The 22,478-nt window shown below is 41.3% G+C and overlaps 2 protein-coding genes across 4 annotated transcripts in view; both read right to left on the bottom strand.

Annotated features, from left to right (window-relative positions):
• Positions 1–249: 249 nt before the first annotated feature.
• Positions 250–9,916, bottom strand: wipf2b (WAS/WASL interacting protein family, member 2b). 2 transcript variants are annotated; one of them, XM_079484673.1, is made up of 8 exons: positions 9,804–9,916; positions 8,173–8,300; positions 7,946–8,078; positions 7,727–7,828; positions 6,791–7,453; positions 4,429–4,629; positions 2,442–2,555; positions 250–2,205 (listed from the first exon to the last, which is right to left on the bottom strand). In XM_079484673.1, the coding sequence occupies exons 2-8, from the start codon at positions 8,236–8,238 to the stop codon at positions 2,165–2,167; spliced, it is 1,320 nt and encodes a 439-aa protein (XP_079340799.1). In that variant the 5' UTR covers positions 8,239–8,300; positions 9,804–9,916; the 3' UTR covers positions 250–2,164. The 2 variants fall into 2 exon arrangements, with proteins under 2 accessions (XP_079340799.1, XP_079340800.1); XM_079484674.1 differs by having other exon boundaries at positions 8,173–8,566; positions 9,452–9,888.
• A 650-nt stretch (positions 9,917–10,566) lies between these two features.
• Positions 10,567–22,478, bottom strand: part of jupb (junction plakoglobin b) — a 42,661-nt gene continuing 30,749 nt past the window's right edge. The window contains exons 8-16 of one of the 2 annotated variants that reach the window (XM_079485314.1): positions 20,026–20,129; positions 18,149–18,487; positions 15,649–15,801; positions 15,135–15,254; positions 14,781–14,931; positions 13,895–14,016; positions 13,642–13,684; positions 12,539–12,698; positions 10,567–12,460 (exon numbers count right to left, since the gene is read on the bottom strand). In XM_079485314.1, coding sequence (XP_079341440.1) covers positions 12,562–12,698; positions 13,642–13,684; positions 13,895–14,016; positions 14,781–14,931; positions 15,135–15,254; positions 15,649–15,801; positions 18,149–18,487; positions 20,026–20,129 — 1,169 coding nt within the window. In that variant the 3' untranslated portion in view covers positions 10,567–12,460; positions 12,539–12,561. The remainder of the gene's footprint in view (positions 12,461–12,538; positions 12,699–13,641; positions 13,685–13,894; positions 14,017–14,780; positions 14,932–15,134; positions 15,255–15,648; positions 15,802–18,148; positions 18,488–20,025; positions 20,130–22,478) is intronic. The other variant, XR_013788183.1, reaches the window with a different exon arrangement.

Genomic DNA, 22,478 nt, shown 5'->3' with positions numbered 1-22,478 from the left:
ATTACAAACGATGGAGTAAAATTCAAACCCCTTGTTTAAGAAAACGCATTTCACTTACCCTGTATTAATTTATCAGTTTGGTCAGTTGTGCTGGCAGGGTCATCACTATTACTATTATAAAAGTTGTGAGTTTTTGTAGGATTAACTCCGTACGAATTCACACGAATAAACCACCACATAAAATATCCAACAATTGCCGTGCAATCATTTCGTCACCTGTTCTTGAAAAAAGACAGACGATCAGAAAGCTCTTATCATCAGCTTTTATTTCAACTAGTTGATCCAAAGACCAACCGGTGTGAAACGTACAAGCTCGAGTTAAGCATGGAATGATGATCATGACAAGAATACTCTCTCAATGTGAGTAAGTTACAGTATACTCCTCCACAGACATGTACACCGAACCCTTGGCAGACAATAGGCGATTAAGGAAGAGAACATTTTATCTGTTTTCAGAGATACAACATCAGGTTATTAGTCACAGACTGCATTCAGGGCCTAAAGTATGCATGGCTGCCTGAAAGTATTGACTATATTACAAGCTTTTTACAACTTAAAAATAGAATTATATCTATGACTACTTTTTCCACTGTATGTACTCTAAATACACTTTCTTTCTTAGAAATCGGTACCGACAAGTTAATCAGTAAATGTAAGGCAGAAGAACGGGGGCAATGTAGTGGAAAGGATTCCGTGTTGTCCAGTTTAGCTATATATGGAGTTGGTAACAGACATTCGATAGCCCCTCAAAGAAAATAAAACATGCAAATGTTGGTAGTCGGATTGACAAAAAGCGTATAAAGAAAATACACCCGGAACCATCAAACAATGGCACTGAACCAATCCGTCTCAAATTGTAGATATGTTAGGAAGCAGTCATCATTGCCAGTCTTGCAAAATGGAGAATTTGCTTTATCTTTAATCTAAATCTTTGTGGCTAGGTGGATTGCTAAGAGTTAGGGCAATGCAAGTTAAACATGACTGTTTACCACAACTCATTATATCAGACAACCGTTTCATAACATACTGTTATGGTCTTGTCATCCAAAAAGCAGATGTATTTTAAAAAACAGGAAAATAGGAAGTTTACGTGCATGCAAATACACCCATTATTTTTGTAAAGGGTCCGTTTCAAAAAGCAGAATGCATCGAAACCAAAATGGCTGATTTTAACGTTCATCCCACTTTTGGGCAACTATTAAAAGTTCCAGTTATTCTCCCTCAGGAAACAGCGGCAGTCTTCTATCACAGCACTGCAATAAGACCAATTCACAGGCAGAACATGAACAAGGTTTGCTCTTTTAGCTCACAAACATCAAAGCAGAGGATATAAAAAGGGAAAAGCTTCGCCAGCCTGTTACGTCATGATAACAAAAGCCAGAATTCACATTGCGGGCGAGGGTACGGCACAAAGTGTGAAGGATATCGCTGGACGACATCTCCAAACCTGGTTAATTCAAGATCCACCTTTAAATCAACCATTAATAAAGGCCTAAATAATCAGCCTTTGACTGAAGGGCCGTGTCACGCTGTTCAGTTAAATGCTAGAGCACATTCTCTTGGCACTTTTGGACCCGTCATAACTCATTAAGCTTTTCATTTTCTGCCTTTGGAGAGGGTCGTGACGTCCAATAAACCCCCTGAGAGAACTTAAACGAAACGTCTGTTCCCTGAAAAAGGGGTGCGTCTGAAAGCAAAAAGCAGTTAATATTTTACAGTTCAGTTAATGCACATCCGAGTGACTGACATTATTCACAGTGAATCATGAGAAAGCAAATGAGAAAAAAAAACTACGTGTCACCCGACATGGTAATTAAGACATTATCCAGAGGACTTCTGTAGTTTCCTTCTGCTTTGACAGCATGACTATCAGCAAGATCTCAAAACGCATATGATCTAATGTGCACATAACAGGTAACTGAAAACATTTGACAAGGGAATGCAACCTTTCCTGTATATCTCCCTTGACCATCCACACAATTAAAGAGTGTTAATGGGAGATGGAGCTCGCGTGAATGTGGAGGAAAGTTATCCGATGGGGAATGACAGTTAATAAGGTGCAGGCTTCGAGGATTTACATGTGCACGTGAGATTGTCTATGAACGTATGGGTCTGAATGAAGAACAATCGTCGCTGATGCAGCCCAGGCGACCGGTCACAGTGTTTACCTCCCCACAGGTGGTAAGGGAGGGGCTCCTCTCATTACTGCCAAAGAAAGAGAGACGGGTAAGTCCAAGCTCGCGATCAACCACATCAATACTATATATTTCCTTCCTTAGACATCAAGAAATACCAAGCAGTATACAACAGGGCATATGGCATGAAATCCTGCACCCCACAATGCAAAGCACTTTGACATTTCATTGCCAGTGTGAACTGCCTGTTTTTTTTTACTAAACCCGGTGCAGTTGAAAAGTTCTCAATTTTGTTTTGAAGCATACCTCTAGACTCGCCTCTGGTGGCTTTGCTTGGGTAGATCTTAGTGAAGTGTCTAAACTCTTCTGGAGGAGGGAAGTCGTCCAGTGGATGAAAAGAATACTTTGACTCAAAATCATCTGTTGGAAAAAGAACGATTCGAGCTCAGGAAGACGCCATTGAAAATCATATGATTAAACATTTACAATTAATAGTAGAGCTGAGAATATTTGTCTTTACACCTCATCCTCCAATTTATAATGTATTATTAATAATACAAACAGTTTTTCTTATTACCAGCCGTCTTCAAACAAAAGAACATGTTTTTCAAGTTAGTCAGCGCAGTAATAGTGGACACAAAACACTTTCTGTAGTGCACAACAAACAGACCTCTGTAAATGACAATTCCACCTTATTTGAGCTGCATTGTTTAGACTTCCAGTAAATATTTATTATGGAACGCAAAGGCACAAGCGTAATGTGTGCAGTTAGAGGTTGCCATAATAGCCGGTACAAACACTAAAAATGTCTACAAAACATTCGTTTTTTCCTTTAATCCATGCACCAGAGCTGAATCTGGATGTCGCGCACACTATGATCTGCATCCATTTTTCATTATTTTAGCTTACTGAAGGCCCTTTCTCCTGGACAATTTACCTTCTTGACCACAATAACTAATAAATATCGATCAAAGGCAGGCTTTTATGGTGAGTTACACTAAATGTAGTAAAATATAATTGTTATATATCATAGATTATATAAACAGAACATATTTAGCACAATAAACTCTATGTTAAGTGGTATAATAATATTAGCAGCGGTTAAAGTATTTTCATATGTATTTAACAGTTAAAAACAAAACAGGCTAAAGCAAACCTTCCTGCCTTCCCATACCTTCCTGATCGCAGCTGCATGCCTAAGTTAACAGTCACTAGATATTAGATTTTCATTCATTTGGCAGATGCTTTTATCCATATCACATTTAACATTTTGTCAACACGCTAAACAGTACTGATAGCATAGTTTACCAGGCCATGAGGATTAAAGCTGAAGTAAACAAGGGAGAGAATGAACAACATAAAATCTTTTTTATTTATTAGACATAAAAACACGACAGTTATTGGTTAGTATGTTTTGAGTTTCTTTTAGAAAGTTGTGATGGATGCTGCAGCTCGGTGTGGACCTGCTATACAAGAGCGACCAGCCATCTCCATTCTTCTATTATTGGTTGTAAGAAGTAATGTTTGCTCCACGTTGACTGCGATTTACAGAATTCACGGTCTACGTCATGTAAAAATTTCGACCGACTTTCCCTCTTTGCACTTAAACATCAGGAGAACAGCGGTGTATAACAAACAGACACTTACACTTAACAGCAGCGGTTTTTGCTAAATTGCAACACGCACTTCATTGATTTAACCCCGAGTAGATGCAGACGCATGTTGAATTAGCACTTTACAGCATTAACAACAGCTTTGAACAGCGGTTCAAGTGCAGATATACTTCAGAAACGTAATTCGCATCCAGCTCATCGGGAGAAAGTGAGAGACTCACAAGCGCCTGTCTGCTCCCGCTCTGGGTTTGAGCTCCTGAGATCGACCAATGATAAATAAACTATTTAAAAATTGCACATAGGCTGAGATGTATTCCTTGGAAATTGTATTTAAAACAAGAAATCTAAATTAATGTATAGAGTTTTCATATTTCTGTCATGTCACGTACCCCCTGGGTCTCTTCAAGTACCACTAGTGGTACACTCCGCATAGTTTAAGAACCATTGTCTTCGATGAAGCGCATTTGTTAGACTAGGGATAATTCATTATTTCTTGTTTAAACAATTTCTTTAATTCAGAGGTATGACTGTAGTCATATCAACTGAGGTGACAGCGGTTTATTATAGCTGATGTCATTCCGGAGAAAACCGAGGCTCCTCTACATGATGCGATGTTGAAATGAGATCGTGACAAAGGGTGAGACTGCAGGTGTGGGTAAGAGCGAGTTTGATGGACTCACCTACGAAGGAACGGGAAATGGAGGTGTGTCCGTTGCGGATGGGCGGAGGAGGGGGCGGGGGTCCGGCTGGTGTGCGGGAGGGGGGAGGAGGGGGCTTGCCCCGGCTTGGACCGTCAGTAGTGCTTCCGTGTGTCCGGTAAGGTGGTGGTGGAGGTGGAGCGTCCCGTCCGTTCCGTGACGGCTGTCCGGGAACTGGAGGAGCTAATAAAAAGAATTGAGACATCAAGAAGAGTAAATATAAATTAATTATCCATGAAAAAGTACAATTTAAAGATGGAGCTTGGTGGTGATGTCAGGAAAGGAAGAATGTTTTGTCTACAGAGCAGCACCTATGGAAATTATTTGACACGGCACATCAGTTTAAGCAAATATCCATGAACGGTAAGTGGTGTGCATCTCGAGACAAAACATGGATTTTTACTAGCTTTAAGCCTTGTCTGTGAAACCCGACAAATACAGTGAGGGAAATAATATTTGATCCCCTGCTGATCTTGTAAGTTTGCCTGCTTACAAAGCTTCCTATGGCTCAGTGGTTAGAGCATGGCGCTTGCAACGCCAAAGTCATGGGTTCAATCCCAGAGGAATGCACATAGTCAGAAACAATTGAATGGTACTATGCAATGTAAGTCGCTTTGGATAAAAGCATCTGCCAAATCCATAAATGTAAATGAAGGGTCTTTAATTTTAATAAAGGTTATAAATTGATTTGCATTTCAGTAAGTAAAATAAGTATTTGATCCCCTAACAACCACCAAGAATTCTGGCTCCACAGATTGGTTATGTGTCTATATGGACCAAAGATTAGTCCTGTCACTTTAAGAAAGTAATCCTAAATCAGCTTGTTATGTATATAAAAGATGCCTGCCAACAGAATCTGTATCTTTCATTTCAACCTCTCCACCACCATGGCCAAGACCAAATAGGTTTCAAAGGATGTCAGGGACAAGATTGTAGACCTTCACAAACCTTGAATAGGCTACAGACAGAAGCTTGGTGAGAAGGAGACAACTGTTGGTGCGATTATTTATTATTATTTGAAAATAGGAGAAATACAAACTAACTATAAATTGCCCTTTGTCCTAATGGGTTAAATTATCATGAGAGAGGTTAGAGATTAGCCCAGAACTACATGAAAGAAGCTTGTTAATGATTTCAAGGCAGTTGGGACCACAGTTAGCACCACGTCTGAAGTTTGAACATCATACATCAAAGTGATCCAGAAAACGCTCTGGAGAAAGTGCTGCAAGACCAAAATTGACTACTGTTTTTAGAGGGAGAGAAATGCTGACTATGACCCAAATAACATATTTACATTTAGCAGACGATTTTATCCAAAGTGACACCATCCCTACAGAGAAGCACAGTGTTGGAAATATCATGTTTTAGGGCTTTTTCTCTGCTACGGGTATAGGATGTCTTCACCGCATGGAGGGGCTGTGGGACGGGCCCATGTACCGTAAAATCTTGGGACGAGAACCTCCTCTCCTTAATTAGATGGGCCATGGATGTACCTTTAACATGACAAAGACCCAAAACATATTGCCAAGACAACTTAAAGGAGAAGCATATTAAATGTCCTAGTGAGTCTCTAGACCCTAGTCCAATAGAAAATCTGTGATAGAGGTTAAACTAGTATAGTGGACTTAATTGTATCCTGACACATGTACAAACCTGGTGACCAACTATCAGAAATGTCTAACCAACAAGGCAAGTTATTTATATAGCACATTTCATACACAATGGTAATTCAAAGTGCTTTACCTAAAGATGATTAAAATAATCATCTCAAATAATCACAACAATAACCAGGGCTCTAGGTTGCGACTAAAATGCTGGTAAATGTGATTTTATTTATAATGTGCGAGGTAAATTTTCATATACTCGCATTGGTGCGAGTGCATAAAACTAATTTTGATTTGTGTAGTGAATGAACCGCTTGTGATAAGTGCAGGAAAAAGAAAGCAGAGAGCTTGTGCACTCCCTCTGTCTCGAAACGCATGCACAGGTTTCTCAAAAAAGTACAAAGTTATGTTTTGCTCAGGGATCAAATACTTATTTCACTGACTGAAATGCAAATCAATTTATAACCTTTAGATAAAAAAGTTTCCCCTGATTTTGTTTTGATATTCTGTCTCTATCAGTTAAAAAATATATAGACCCTAAATTTCTTTGTAAGCAGGCAAAATTACAAAATCAGCAGGGGATCAAATAATTATTTATCTCCATGTTTAACCCTCACCTGTGTCTAGATAACCTTGTCCTTTGTGTTTTTAGTGACAGACTAGTGTATAGCTTAAGGGGTTAGTGCACCTAAACAGGACACGGAACCTCAGGTCCCAGAATTATAGAAAACAGCCCTCACCTGCTCCTCGTCCAGGAGGCTCTCGCACTGGAGGCGGAGGTCTGCCGGCCTGTGGGGTGGGTGATGGCGGTGGAGGGGCATGCCCCCGTATTGGCGTGTGTCCTCCTGCTGAAGGTTTCTTGCTGAGCGAGTTGTGTCTCTGGGGTAGCTCAGGGGCAGCTTCGTTCACAGGACTTGAAGGGCCGTTTGAAACCACAGACTGCTGGCGGTAAGGAGGAGGTGGCGGGGCCAGGGAGGAGGAGGACGATGAAGAAGAGCGGTTGCTCACAGGCGATGGAGGAGGTTTTACTGGAGGAGGTGGTGCATTTTCACGCACTGGTGCCGGAGAGGGTCCTCTCTGACCAGGAGTTGGTGGAAGGGGCTTCTCACGGTTGTAGGAGGCCACTGCGGCCTTCTGAGGTGGAGCGGGTGGAGCGTTTCCGCGACGAGTCATGGGGGGCGGAGGAGGAGGGGCAGAAGAGCTGTGCTTCATGGCTGAAGAGGGGCTGCTGCCTCCACCGGGAGAACGGGAGAGATCGGGCAGGGACGGTCTCTGGGAACGGCCGGATTCTGGAGGAGAGCCCTGTTGAGAACCGCTATCTGGATCGTCGTGACCTCCAGGTGGGCGTGGGGCAGCGGCACGTGTGCCAGGAGGCTGCAATGCAGACCTTCCTGCAGAACCATCTACAAGACACAGCATCCGTTTCAAATGGAGCATTAACAATAAATAACATGGCCATTAAATATACTTAATATGATATTAAGTACAAATGCAACAATTATTACAATTAATATAATACAATTATTAACATTATTACGACTGATAAGGAAAATGTACAATTTTGAAAACACACCCAAGACCCATTTTCAGTTCAAGACCCTGCAATTAAGCAAGGAAACTTTACAAAACACACAGTAATAAAATCACCATCACAAATGTTTTGGAAATGCACACACCTCCCACTGGTCGCAATTTTGGGACACCACCCTGAAACAGCCCCCCCACCGGCTGGACGGGTGCAGACGTTCCTCCTGACGTGACTCCACTTCCTTTTGCCTCTGAGGATCACAAAACATTAATTTATCATATTCTAATGCTAAAAAAGCATCCTTCATTCTTCAGAGATTAATGCTTAAATGCATTTACCTCTCAAGACCCAACTGCTTTTGACTTACTTTCAATAAAAGGTGCACTCCTATCATTGACAACACCAACTTTCTTCAACTTTGACCCTTTGCAGATATCAGAGAGCATTGCCCCCCTGCCCTTCGCTTCATCTCGAGTAAGCTTAGGAGTCGTCGTGTTGGCCTAAAATAAATAAATACACATTATAAACACTGACAGTCATTACCAGGACGGCCAATTTAATGACACAGATGATAATGCTACAAAGAATACACACCTGGTTAAAGGTAGGAGGAGGAGGGGGTCCACCAGGGGGTGGGGGGGGAGGTGGAGGAATTGGCATCCTGGAGCCTCCTGTGTTTGGAGCTGAGTGTGTGTCACTCTTAAGATTTTATGAAGAGTCAACTGATGAAACAAATATAAATACATGACAGTGTGCTGGCATGATAAAGACAAAGATAAATACTTTTTTCAGCCTCAGGTTGACAGTTGCACATTTGGCAGACACTATTATCCAAACCGTCATACAGCGCATAGTAAGGTTTGTTTACCAGGATGTGTTCTCAAGACCTACACTCCAGCAGTTGAGCTGCAGTCTCAGCTCATAGGAAAATGACGACAGATTCAGGAAATCCACAATTCAATTCATCATCTTTTTGAATTATTGACGTCTGTTTGCATCATCGCTCATATGTGTTATTTATAGTATTTTACTTTTTAAACGTTAAAGGCTAAAACGAATAATATCGTAGCCCCGCCTGAAAGAGGTGTGCTACGATTGGCCGGTTATCCAGTGCGTGGTGAATTGTCGATTACTGCAAGCGTGTGACGGAAATGCATCGCCTCTTAACATATTTCAAGCATCAGGTTCCAAAGCAATTGTACTGACGGGTACGCCCACCTTACTTGCGTTTACATTTGGGCGCTCTTAGTCAAATCATACCACGAACTGACGTAGATTTGTGGGGGTGTGGTCACACGAGGCGTTTCAGGCAGATCTGGGTGAGCATTCGCTTTTAGATCGAATGCATATTATCGACATTTTAATCTTTGCAATTTTACGTGTCTAATACATGCATGTGCAGCTTTATAACCCACCAAAGAAAGAAAAACACGTATTCGCGCCACATCACCCCTTTAAATGTCAAAAAGTGCCACAATCAGCCTGAATATTGTTCTTTACGACAAGCTTCTCCGTGCACTCGATTAGACTTTTACTTTTTAATGATTTAGTTCTTTTAAAAACCAGTTTAAATCCGCTGGCCAACAAAAGCTTTTTGATCTTCAATAAGGCTCCTCTGAATCAAAACATCCTCCTAAGACTTTTCAAAGCCAAGCCTGTCTCATTCATAACTACTGGTGCACATTATCCTCCAATGTGATTCACCTTAACAAACACACAAGCATGTCGACTCATTGATAATAGAAACCATAGCTACTGGAGTCAATGCTGTAAAATCACAATTGATTCACATCTGTAGCAAAGCAAGAACCCCACAGAAGATGCATGTCATATTAAACCAGAGCTTTAAACCAATGTCAACAACCGTGTTAACTTTTGTGACTGAGAAAAAAATGAAGGTAACGTTACAGTATGTAAACTCGGCTTGCATTATACAGTTAACATATCGAATACACCATTCAGCTTCTTTGAGCATGATAAACTACTCAAGCGTTAAAGGCCGGACATCTAAACCTCTTATTCGTTTATTCTGACATTGTATATTTGATTGTGAATTAGCGAAGCTTTAGCTTAGCTTGGTTTGGCCTGGCGCTTGGCAGGTGCGCCTGTCACGTCAGGACGTTTCCCGCCTAACTTATCGACTGCATGAGAATACATTTTCCGTCAGTCGAAATAACTTAATTCGCCAAGTTTATCCGATGAATCAGTGCAATGTTTAATCCTACTTTTCTCCGCAGCGTCCGACGATTTCGCAAACTGGCATCTTGGTCTCGCGCGTCAATAGCCTTGATTCGCTCCTGCGTCTGGCCCGGAAGTTACGTCACCATATGGCTCTGGTTACGCCGTAAAGCGTTTAATTTGTTAAAACTATTTTTCTTTTCATTTTCTTCTTGCTGAATGTAGTTATTATCATTTTGTTTGCTAAAACTTGCAAATAATAAAAAAAAGTAAACCGTTTTTTATTTATTTAAAGATGTGATCTAACCTTGTGCTTTTCTTTCTTTCATTTTCGTGATATATCATTTCATATTTCAATGTACGCTCACCCACTAATTTATGTATTTGTTCTTTTTTTTTTTCATTGTTTATTGTAAAATATTGTAAACGTTTAATATTGTTGTCATTATTAACCATACACACTGTAATTATAATGCTATTTTAATAATAATAACAATAAAGTCTATTATTATTATTTAAGTGCTATCTATTGTAAATAAACATTACTGTTAAGATTGGTCTGCCAAAAAGTGGTCCACCTGACAACACTAATCTAAATCTAAAATCTGTTTTTATACTTCGTTGCAGTCTCATCCCTTACTTAAAACTTAAAAAGTAATATCAATCTTCAATCTTCAGGCTCTGGCTGAATGTGTTTATCAAATTGTTAAGAAAACGTATATTAAACCCTATGCACAACATAAAACGAGCCAATCTTCGTTACAAGAACAGTTGCATCACCTTTAATAAATCACAAGAAGCTGGCACAGTTCATTTAATTCCGTTTATTTATTTGAAAAAAAAACTGCATATTCAGTTCAACTTTCTTGTACATCCCGTGCATCTTTGTTTCTCGCAGGTGGAAATGTTGAATTGACAACTGCATCGAGTACCACTGAAACCTCACAAATCATTCGATGTCAAAAATGCACAGCATGCGTAATCTCATGACACAGGGAAAGGATGCCCAAATCCTGCTTCTCAGGATAGACAGCGAAAAAAGCATAATTCTGGGCAAATGGTTACAGAAAGCGAGCGAAACAAGTTTCTTTCATTACAGTTCAGATGGAAAGATTAAACGTAGCATGAATCACGCTCATTGTTCTCTCTACTTGAAAAAATGACAGAGAATCTTTTCATTTTGTGACAAATAGTCAGTTAATACTCAGTTACTCAGAAATACTCAGTACTCGATATTCAGATGACAGGTGATATGAAAGTGCTTCGTCTGGAAGTCCAATATTTTTCTTGTGCTGTTCAACATTTGGATGCATATGAATTTAAACAGTTATCTAAAGGTTGGAGAAAAATGTTTACATGAATTATAAAAACGCAGCTGCTATATAATACTGTAATTTCATCAACCAGCAACCATACTTTACCACAGCGCTGCAAATGCATATACTTAGGCCAACTGTGCAAGATCTATAAACACTTATCATCTTCTGACCACATATTTCATGTCATTAAAAAAAGACATTAGCACGCATGTCGAAGTATGTACAATGATGAAAAACAATTTCTGAGTAAAAAAATATTTATAGTTTTAGGATGTTGTATTAACAGGATAAGTTTGTTCTTGTGTAGGGGCCATTTAAAGAATCTCTACAATGTAAATAGCACTTACGTCCTGGTCTGTAAACCTTATTCTCATTCGGGCATAAAGAAGAGTGTGCTAACTATTCACACAAAATGAAAGCAACAGAGCTGAATATTTATTGTACAGAAACAATAACTCCATTTTGTTTAATGTCACTGTGCTACCGAAACTAGTTTCTGAAAGCAAAATGTATATCTATATATAGAAAAAAAACTATTTGACTGTATAACAGGGTTCTCTAAAATAGACTACACAATCTAAACCTGTGAATCCCAAAATATATGACAACATTTATAATGTTGTATAGCAGCGACAAAACCACAACTAAATCGATCTTTTACATGGACGATGTGCCAAATAAGTTGTGAAAATGATTGTGGATCTTTCTCAAATAATGCCTTTGACAGTATGTTACATCGTACGCCTTTTCTTATAACTGAATATCAGTTTCTTTCATAAAACACAACAAGAATGTTAGTAAGCAAGCTTTCCATGGAAACATTGGCATATATATTACACTAGAACTGTCCTCTGAATTGTAAATTTGAACATAGTGAGATGAGTAGGCGCATGGACGTTGCAGCATAGTTTTTTTTTGCGTTGAACTGGAATGACTGGAAAGCCAGGCCAATGTATCATTGATAACAAGGACAAAGATGAAATGTGATTATGTTTCAGTCGCTTTTTTTTGTCTTGTTCTACTCAGTAGCAACACCTCAGAGCCACAAACACACAGGAAGCAAGAAACAAAACCCTGTCGTGGCTGTGCAGCTAGCTGGCTATGCTACATGTCTAGTTTTCTATCTTTGGACAAACAATATAAAGTACAAAATGTACATGTTATGATCACATGCTCATGGCCTCACCACATACTTTTAGGCTGTCACTCTGTTAGTAGCACAAGATACTGAAATGAGTTAGGCAGTGCTCGAGAGTTCACGTCACAACAACCAGTGGTGAACCAAAGCAAGTGATGAAATTTTCTTCTTTCTTTTAAGCACTGCACACTTTCACGGCATGGATCACACCTGTTGCAGGGAAGAAACCGAGTCCGCTTCATTCGACCTGAAGGATGAAAGACACACAGTAAAGAACTTGACATGTACACCAAATAAGTATAGATCCAGAGGCTGTAAATCGTACTTCTTAACCTGCTGGAGGTGTTGTTATAGGGGATTTGGGTACACCTGTCGAGGGTCATAGGTCATTTCAGCCATGTATTGCTCATGAAGCTCAGGGTCCAGCGGGAGACCGTCCAAGGGTATATCAGAGTAACCATAGGGATGGTATACTGGATCCAGCTCTTAGAAAGAGAGAGAGAGGGAGAGTTTAATTACAAAACATTTACAATCCCTGTTTAATTCGCCCTAAGCAACATTACTAGAGAAAAGCAACACTGAAGCAAAACGCATAACAATGCACGAATGAGATCGTTCATACGAATTAGAGAAAAACGTTCACTCTTCCTATTGAATACAACAGAATAGCATTGAAACACGCAGCTTTAATGAAGAAATTAAGTCATTTTCTCAAAAAAAAAAGTACGTCGGGTGAGGTTTATTGAATGAGAGCATTTGATTGGTCAAAACAACCTGATGAAAGGGTAAAGTGAAGATCGTGGTCATAAAAATCAATTCGCAATTCGTTTCTTTGGCAGAAACGAGTGACTATGTTTTTAATTCTTTTATTCGGTTTACATGAATTATGCAAATTCTTCGTGCACCATAGTTTAGATAAGCAACATATTCATATTAAAAGACAAAATAGCTTTTCCGATAAGGCCATTCCAAGCCTATTATTTATCTCTAACTTTAGACTAAGGGTGTAGTTATGCCTCAAAAAATGTTTCTTGAAAAACACTATTGTTTCTGAACTAACAAACGATTCACATATCTCACCTTGAAAAATCACAACGATATTTTTTCACAGAACCTGTTATGCGTTGTCCTTTAAAAGACATTTTATCTACCCCGGATTAGAAAACAAAAAAGTGTTGACAGGGACTGTATGGAGTCAAAACTGAAGTTCCCTGCTGATTCATTTTTCTTTCAACACACACGCACACACACACACACACACACACACACACACACTCGTGCCATGACTCATTTATCATGTGGCATTGCATGTGAAATCTCCGCGTTCTTACGCAGCGAGACATGCTGGGACGTTGCGTACTTAAGCAGAAGTTTAGTCCATTAACAGCCAGAGACAGCGCTAGGCTCTCTGTCCTACTCTCAACTCACCATCTGGCATGTATCCAGGGTCAAGGGGCATAGCAGCATGTGCCTAAAAGAAAGAATGTAAACAAACTTCAGAGATCTCAAATGTGACACAGTAGCCAATGAATACCAGAAAAGTAGGCTATAGTGCAATGAATGCCATGATGGAGTACAATTTTTTTTTTCTGCACAGCGCTGGTGTTTTAGTGGCATCTAGTGGCAGAGTAAAAACAAACCCTTATCTTGAAGTGCAACATTAACATAAAAAAATATTCACCATTTCCCAGGCCGCGGGGTCGTGCTTGAAGAGAGAGTGCGTGAGCTCCACGGACACTCGCTTTCTGTAGTCTGAACTTTTATCTTCTGAGATACGGAACAGCACTGCTGCAGCATATGTGGCTGAGCAAAAGAAGAAAATATTAAAATCATACTTACCAAACTGATCATTACATATAAGTTTGTAAAACCAAGACGTCTCAAATGTCTATGCACATTCAAGCAACCGTATATCAATGTTCTGTTGACAACTGGACAGTGAAAACCAAGGCTAAAGGAAAGTGTAACTGTAACAGAGTTTGTGTGAAAAGAAACAATAAATGATAAAAACTACACAGACAGCTGGATGAGCCTTTCATGTCGCTATTGGCCATTCAGAATCACGTATTCAAGAGCGCCGTGTAAAACACGTATTAATGATATACTTCAAGCGACAATATTTACAAAATATGAAATAAATGTAATAATATATGACGTAAACTCATTTTTTTAAATAATTAAATGTTTAATAAATTATTTTAGACATTTAACCGTCAGTCATATTTCATAATCATGACAGCCCTAACAGTAAAACACTTTAGAAGATTTTGAAATGACCACCTAAGTGACAAATCTATTCCCCTCTTATGAAAAAACACATTTCAGTGGTAGTCAACAAAAATTAAGGTTTTTTATTGCAAATACATCAAATCATAATCATAAGCTTTTGTTTCCACCTACTGTATTTAAAGATAAATTGACACATAAATGTGCAATTCAGCACAGTACTGCTGTCCGTTGTGTATTGTAAAATCAGACCTCAGGTGATCCCCAGAGTTGTTTTCAAGGCGTAGATGTGGATGTGTGCCCGGCTTTATAAATAATGAAAGAAACATTCTCTCTCTCACCGATGCCCTCATTGGGAGAGTGCAGGAGCTCCATCAGAGGAGCGGACGCGCCCTCCGCGTCAATCATCTCCGCAGACTGTTTATCCAGAGCAAGTTCACACAACACTCCAGCAGAGACGCGCTTTATGTTCTCCACATACGAGTACAAAAGCTGAAGACAGAAAGGGAGAGAAAGAAGATGACAGAGCAGTTTTGTGTTAAGGGGAGGTTTGATTGTTAAATCACGAATTGGCAGCGCAGCGTCACACATAAACAGCATCCAGGTAGCATGCGGTTATCGTCGACACCCACACATCACAACACATGCAGAGGCAGCAGTTTCACTGCCGGGAATGCCGTAATTTTGTTCAGTACTTGTACAAACAGAGGAATAGTCTGCATGCTGGCAATTTCCCCTCGGTTCATTGGATCTCTGGCCAGTATGTGCAAAGCGCCTGTGCATCCTTCCACAATCTCCTCCATTCGCACACCATCCTGTGGAGACAGAGAGCAAGTGCAAGACAGGGAAAGGGAAACAAATGATATGAGACTACAGGGACCTGTACAGGCACTTGATGTATGGCAGGTATTGAGACTTTGATGCTAATTGGATCGTGTTTTGGCCTCCCTTTGGGTGCTTTGCTCTAGATGCGAAGGTTGTACATAGGGACGGGAAACCTTAAACTATAAATTTGAAATGACATTGCATTGAAAATGCATTTAAGCATTTGACAATGTTGTTTATTTAGAATTTTTTCAAACAAAACAAATGAATAAACCCACAAATTTAAGTAAGAATTACATTTATGAAGACTCTTTTTCAGCTAAATTTAAGGATGTTTTTCATAAAAACTATATCATGTCAAATAAAGGTTGTGATGCAGCCTACCTGATAGGTCTGCTGGGCTCCTGAGCCGTGTCTTTGAGTTTCCTGATGGGCTTTCAGTAGAAGGTTGACCAATCGGGGGATTGTTCCAGCCTCTCTTAAAGGCGCCTGATTGGTTGGACAGAGGGCCAAGTTGCGAATCAAACCCACTGTTGCCTACAGGGAGAAAAAGAACTGAATTGATATATATATATATATATATATATATATATATATATATATATATATATATATAGGTTTACCATTCACTGTAGAACATTTTACTTAATAACTTTAGCTGGCTTCAATTTCTATGTTGAATCAATCAATTAAGTCATCAGAATTTAAATGATATAAAACCGACTTATATTAAATTGGTTATTTTTATAAAACTGGTAAATAACATTAAGCAATATTTAGGTGCTATAAAGTTATAAACAAAAGGCAACTAGATTCCATTTAATAAAAACTCAAGTGACTTGTAAAGCCAATTTTATTTGCAGCTTTTGAACTGAAGTTCTTAAGTTGACATCTTTTTACAATGTAGCACAGATCCAATATAAATCCATTTGTTTCCTAAATTTGTTTTCAGTGTTTACTGAAAAAATATGCGATTCATTTTCAACCACAGACTTTAAAACGTTTCTAGCATAAACATGTATTTTCATATCATAGACATCATAGTACCTATTTTCATGTGATTATAAAAAGGTAAATGACAAATATTACCCATATATGCTGTATATGTTGTAAATGGGATATAGTAAACATGTTAAGTACTTTTACATATTTAGTTTGTGGATCCAGTAGACCTCAGTGTTTGTCAGCTGAACACCTGTAAATGTTTAACTTAAAAACATGTATTCTTATATCTGTTTTAAAGCTTTTATCAGTAGTATTTTAGATACAGCAACAAGTGATATTATAAAACCTGTTACATTTCTACGCATTTGAACTTTTTCAAAGTAACGGAAACTTGTACATAGGCCTACTATATACAGGTAAACAAAGTGTACCAACTCTGCAATTCCCTCAAGAACCACCGGTGGTTCGTGAATCCCACTGTGTGAAACCCTGCACAAGACCATTTCACACTGGCTGAGTAAGAAAACCATGAATACAAGGGCTAAAATACCAAGTGCTCCTAATTGAAAACGAAGACACTGTTTTTTAATAAAATATGTGACATCAACACAAGGTTAAGGTTGATATGCTTAATGTAATAGGTCGTAGTTTCTAAATATATCACCAGTACATCACTCCATGATATATACTGTATTATAAATGTAATGCAATGCTATCTATAGCGTCTCAAACCACAGATGTTGCATTTAACCGCTACCCAACCATCTGCACACAAAGAGCAATGCGTAAACGATTTCACACGGCTTCCATCACAGCGCATCATTATTCAAAGATGTTCCAGTGGTGATTAGAGAACGCTTGCTGCGAGGAAAGCTCTCCACAGGGTGTGACTGCAAGTGCTTGAAACGCCTCCAAATGGAAGAGAAATAAACAGGACTCCATGCATCCCAGGCATCGGGGTTCCATGTGTTTTCCATTAAAAATCCGCTTTGTCCCAACCAGAGCCATCAGCCCAACTCACAGCCGCCCATAGTTCACAAGCGCCTCTCGAATGTCAACTGTGAAAATAGTTTTCTGGAACATTGAAACGTTTTAATTTAAATGATCAATTTGTATTCTGTTTAATCTAAACCATTATTTATTATGTAATAAGGAATCCAGAGGCTGGCACTTCCATTCTTTTGAATGGATACACACGTGCTGAACACATCACGACACACACAGGCTTCTGCTCCAGCGGACTGATGCGATTAAGCGGGAGATCATGCGTGCCAGGAGCTCGTGCCCACCGAGAGACAATCAAAGTTCTGCCCACCACAAATCAGAGAGCTGAGGACAGCCAATTACATCCGCCATGACCTTTCCTGATGTGATGAAGCTCCGGGGTCTCTGATGAGCAGAAGCACTGACACGATTCAAAACCGTTAGCGAATTAAATGCACTGAAGACATGAGCTTTGTCTTAAGGGTGCAAAGAATCACAGACAACCTGCGATAAATTGTTTCATCTCAGTGGAAGATGTTTTTGTTTAAAGGGATAGTTCACCCAAAAAGAACAATTCTGTCATCATTTGTCATTTAAAAACGGAATATGACGTTTTCTTCAGTGAAATACAAAAGAAGATATTTTCAGAAATGTGGTTTTGTATCCATAAAACGGAAGTCAATGAAGGCCAATATCGTTTGGTTACCAACATTCTTCAAAATATGTTCTCTTGTGTTCATCACAAGAGAGAAAGTCATACAGATTGAAATGAGGCCACAAAATGGTTTCTCATTGGCTAAAGCCCCCACCCGAAATCAGCTTAGCGTTCCTCCACATCAAAGCCAAGCAAGCGTCGCCCCCAGACACTTTCAAATCTGACCTTTACATTTAAACTGCGTAAAAGAGTTAGTTTCGAATCGACAGCAATTCAGACCCATAAAAAACACACACAGACCTTCACCACGGGCCAGTAGTGCGGCTGACCCAACAGTTTGGAGATGGCGGGGATGCCGTAATGCAGCCGCACTGCATTCTGGGCCAGCTCGGCGTCGAGATGGCGACTCGTGAGATGACGCAGGGCGCACACGGCGGGCTCGGCCACGTCTTCTTTCTCTCCCGCTCGAAGCACAGCGTGGATGAGGGCCTCCACCCCGCCGCTCTGAGCGACCAGGGCTTTGTTGCGTGCGTTGTTGCAGGTGAGGTTGGACAGGATTCCCGTAGCACAGGTGAGCATGTTCACGTCGTCCAAGCCGAGCTGACTCACTAAAATTTGCAGAAGACCATCGAGACCTTCCTGAATGGAGATAACAAGAAATGATGATGTCAGAAACGATGAATTGTTTCTAAAACTCAATTTCAAAAAAACTTAAACTCAATCAGAATCGGAAAATCAAAATCATATTTATTTAGTGCGTATAACCTGCATTTGTCATAGAGTTTTGAATGAATTATACATCTAGACATAAAAAAAGACAACCTGGGATTCACATTTTGCACATTCATCATGATGCAACATCACATAAAAACACAATATTTCAGAAATCAAATGATCCATGACAGCTAATGTTGGCTAATGAAAGAGCGACAGGAGGACGACAAGACGCGGATAAGAAATGAAAGGCAGTGGAAGAGTGAAATAAGAACGGATGCGCCAGATCGCTGGAATGAAACCCCAAACAGACACGTGAACATCAGCCGAGAGTGACAGCACTGAATACAGACATTTAAAATTCCAGACGCTTTCCACCGGCGATGCACTACGTGCCTGTTTATAATAGACGTTTTGTTCTCTGACTTTAATAATAAGGGAGAAAATGATAACCTGTTTAGCATTTATTGTGCATTTTCTGTGCCAATGAATTCTACGCACCAAAGATGCAGGAGGTGGAGGTAAGAAACAATTATGAACTCATCTGCATTATAAAAGTACAGAAAAAACTTTTAATGGTTTTCAAGTTCAGTCTGGGTTAATGTTCGTTGCACACTAAATAAACGTGATTGTCATTTCTTCGTTCAGTATTCTAATTATAAGTTTTATGATGATATTTATTAAGATTTAGCCTACACACTTCATTGACCTACTCCCCCTTCAAGGTCAGAGTTAGTTTCACCTCCCTTAAAGGTACAGTTCATTCAAAATGAAAATTCTGTCGCCATTTACTCAGCCTGAAGTTGCTCCAAAACTGTATACAATTATTTGCTGTGTTAAACACTAAAGCAGATACTTAGAAAAATATGGGAAACTAAACTGGGGCCCTTTGACTTGCATGGTAGTTTTGGTAGCCCCAGAACTGTTTCAATACAAACATACTTCTAAATATCTCTTTGTGTTCAGCCGAATAACAACATTTTGACGGTTTTGGAACAACTAGGGGTAAGTAAATTATTATGGGTGAACTCTACCCTCAAATTCACAATTTTACATTAAAGATCCTCCAAAAATAACCATGCCTTAACTTTCATGTCATTCCAAGCCTGTATGACTTTCTTTCAGAACACAAAAGAAGATATTTTGAAGAATCCTGGTAAACACAGAACATAAAGCCCAATGTCTTGGTTACACAAGCAACATGCGCGTGGGCACTGACGCCTAGTGGTCATTGCCTGTCGACGCAGACAATGACGCAGAAATGTAAATGAAAACCGGCACGTAGCCTTCGGCGTAGGTCCGACCCACAAGTAAAAACTGGGCTTAAGACCTCGTTGACTTCCATTGAATGAACAGAAATATCTTCTTTTGTGTCCGACAGAAGAAAGAGTCATATACAGGTTTCTAAATAACAGGAGGGCGATTAAACGATGGCAAAACAGCTTTCTCGACAGCTAGTTCACCTGTTTGGTTGCAGCATCAGAAAGATTTCGTAGAGTCCACAGGCAGTTCTGCGTCAGCCGTTGACTTGAAACCGTGAGATGTTGGCCGAGGGCCTGCATACCTCCTGCCAAACAGAGAGAAAAGCCTTTAGACTTCATATTTACCAGACTGAGCCGCAATCAAAAGAAGGAACATAACTATCCGGCGATGCAACCTGTTCATAAACGAAGGTTGCATTTCTCTCTAGGCTACCGTGTGCCAAAAGGAGAGAAATGAATTTTGGAGCTAGCGCAGATAAACTAAAACCCACATGGCTTAGAAAGATAAAAAGGGAAGAGAAGATTAGGAGACATCTTGTCATGAGCTCTCTCTCTGCCTGGTAACACACGCTGATTGAAGTCTGATGACCTCCACCTGTTCCTGCTCTGCTCTGCCTCACCCTCGTTTACCTACCAGCTGCACTGCATTCACCACTCATCATCCCCTGTATTTAAAGCCTTGCTTTTCAGTCCACATTTGTCAGATCGTCTGCAACCAGCACCCGTTACCTGCCTGTTTTAGAAAACGCCTCTGACTCTTTGCCTGTGATCCCGGACCCGCTCAACTACTTCTGTGTTCTCCAGCCCCGGTAATCTTGACCTGCCTTCATCCCTCTTCTACGAATACCGCCTAGTCCTTGACTGTACTGCTGCTTCGTTTCAATTGCTGTTGTGTGTGTGTTTCCCCCAGGACTTCCCGGATCATCCCGCTCCTGCCATCGCTGTTCGGCTACTGGGGGAACACACACACGCAGACTCTTGGAACTCCTGTACCCCCCCGGAACCCCTGAAACCCCCTTAACCCCCAACCCTTAAATAAACGTTTGAACGTGACGCTTTTGTGGTCCTCGTCCTGTTTGGTGTCTGACAGTACGATCTGACCAAACATGGACCCAGCGCACGGTCGAACCAGCATGGAAACCAACGAACCAGAACCACCCACCGCCATGCAACGCCTGGAAGAGACAGAGAGAGAGGTAAACCGCAACACTACTGACATTGCCTCCCTACTTCAAGCCGGCTACCAACAGCTTCAGCAGTTCCAGCAGCAACAGCAACAACTTGCAATGATCATTCAACTTCTCAACAACCTTTCTCCTCTGCCTGGTCCCACCGGCCCAGCCCCAGCCAGCCTGCTCACCGGCCCAGCACCCGAGTCTCCTGCCCAGTCCACTGCTGCCGTGGCTGCCGGAGCCCCAGAACCCAGGATCGGCAATCCAGAGCGGTTCAGCGGCGACCCAACCCAGGTACGGGCGTTCCTGACGAGCTGCCGTGTCCAGTTTACCCTGCAACCCAGGACTTTTGCCACTGAAGGGGCGAGGGTCGGTTACGTGATCACTCACCTGACGGGCCGAGCTCGACTCTGGGGAACGGCGGAGTTCGAGCGCCAGACCCCAGCATGTGCAACCTTCAACCTATTCGCAGAGGAGATGCTCAAGGTATTCGATTTGGAATCCACAACAGCAGAGGCATCTCGGATCCTGATGAGTATTCGCCAAGGCAGAAGGACTGTTGCGGATTACTCCATTGACTTTCGAACTGTGGCAAGTCGGAGCTCCTGGAACATGGAAGCATTGGTGGATGCCTTCCTCCACAGCCTGGCGGACTACATAAAGGACGAGCTGGTTTCCCATGATCAACCCCCCACTCTTGATAAAGCCATTGCTCTGGCTGTCCGCATCGACCGCAGGATCCAGGCCCGCCGCCGTGAGAGAGGGCGCCAGAGTCCATCCACCAGCACACGGAGTGTCCCAACTGCCCTTCTGTCTGCACCTGCCACACCATCTAGCCAGCCGGATCAGTCTGAACCGATGGAGATCGGCCGCGCCTCCCTAACCGTCCTGCCCGTCCGGCTTCCTGTCCTGTGCCTGACCCTGTCTCGGTACCTGTCCCGTCTTCTGTCCACGATCCTCCAGCTCCCTCCGAGATGAGGAGGTTCACTCGGACCGCTCGGAGGAATTCTAGCCCTCCACCGGCTCCCCTCCGCCCTCCCGACATGGTGTCACTCTTGGGGACTTCTGGGGCCGTCCCTTAGGGGGGGGGTTCTGTCATGAGCTCTCTCTCTGCCTGGTAACACACGCTGATTGAAGTCTGATGACCTCCACCTGTTCCTGCTCTGCTCTGCCTCACCCTCGTTTACCTACCAGCTGCACTGCATTCACCACTCATCATCCCCTGTATTTAAAGCCTTGCTTTTCAGTCCACATTTGTCAGATCGTCTGCAACCAGCACCCGTTACCTGCCTGTTTTAGAAAACGCCTCTGACTCTTTGCCTGTGATCCCGGACCCGCTCAACTACTTCTGTGTTCTCCAGCCCCGGTAATCTTGACCTGCCTTCATCCCTCTTCTACGAATACCGCCTAGTCCTTGACTGTACTGCTGCTTCGTTTCAATTGCTGTTGTGTGTGTGTTTCCCCCAGGACTTCCCGGATCAT

Source organism: Barbatula barbatula (assembly GCF_947034865.1).
Source record: "Barbatula barbatula genome assembly, chromosome: 21".
In the NCBI taxonomy this organism is placed as follows: Eukaryota; Metazoa; Chordata; class Actinopteri; order Cypriniformes; family Nemacheilidae; genus Barbatula; species Barbatula barbatula.
Note: the sequence above shows the minus strand (reverse complement) of the source record. Positions and strands in the feature narration are given on the sequence as shown.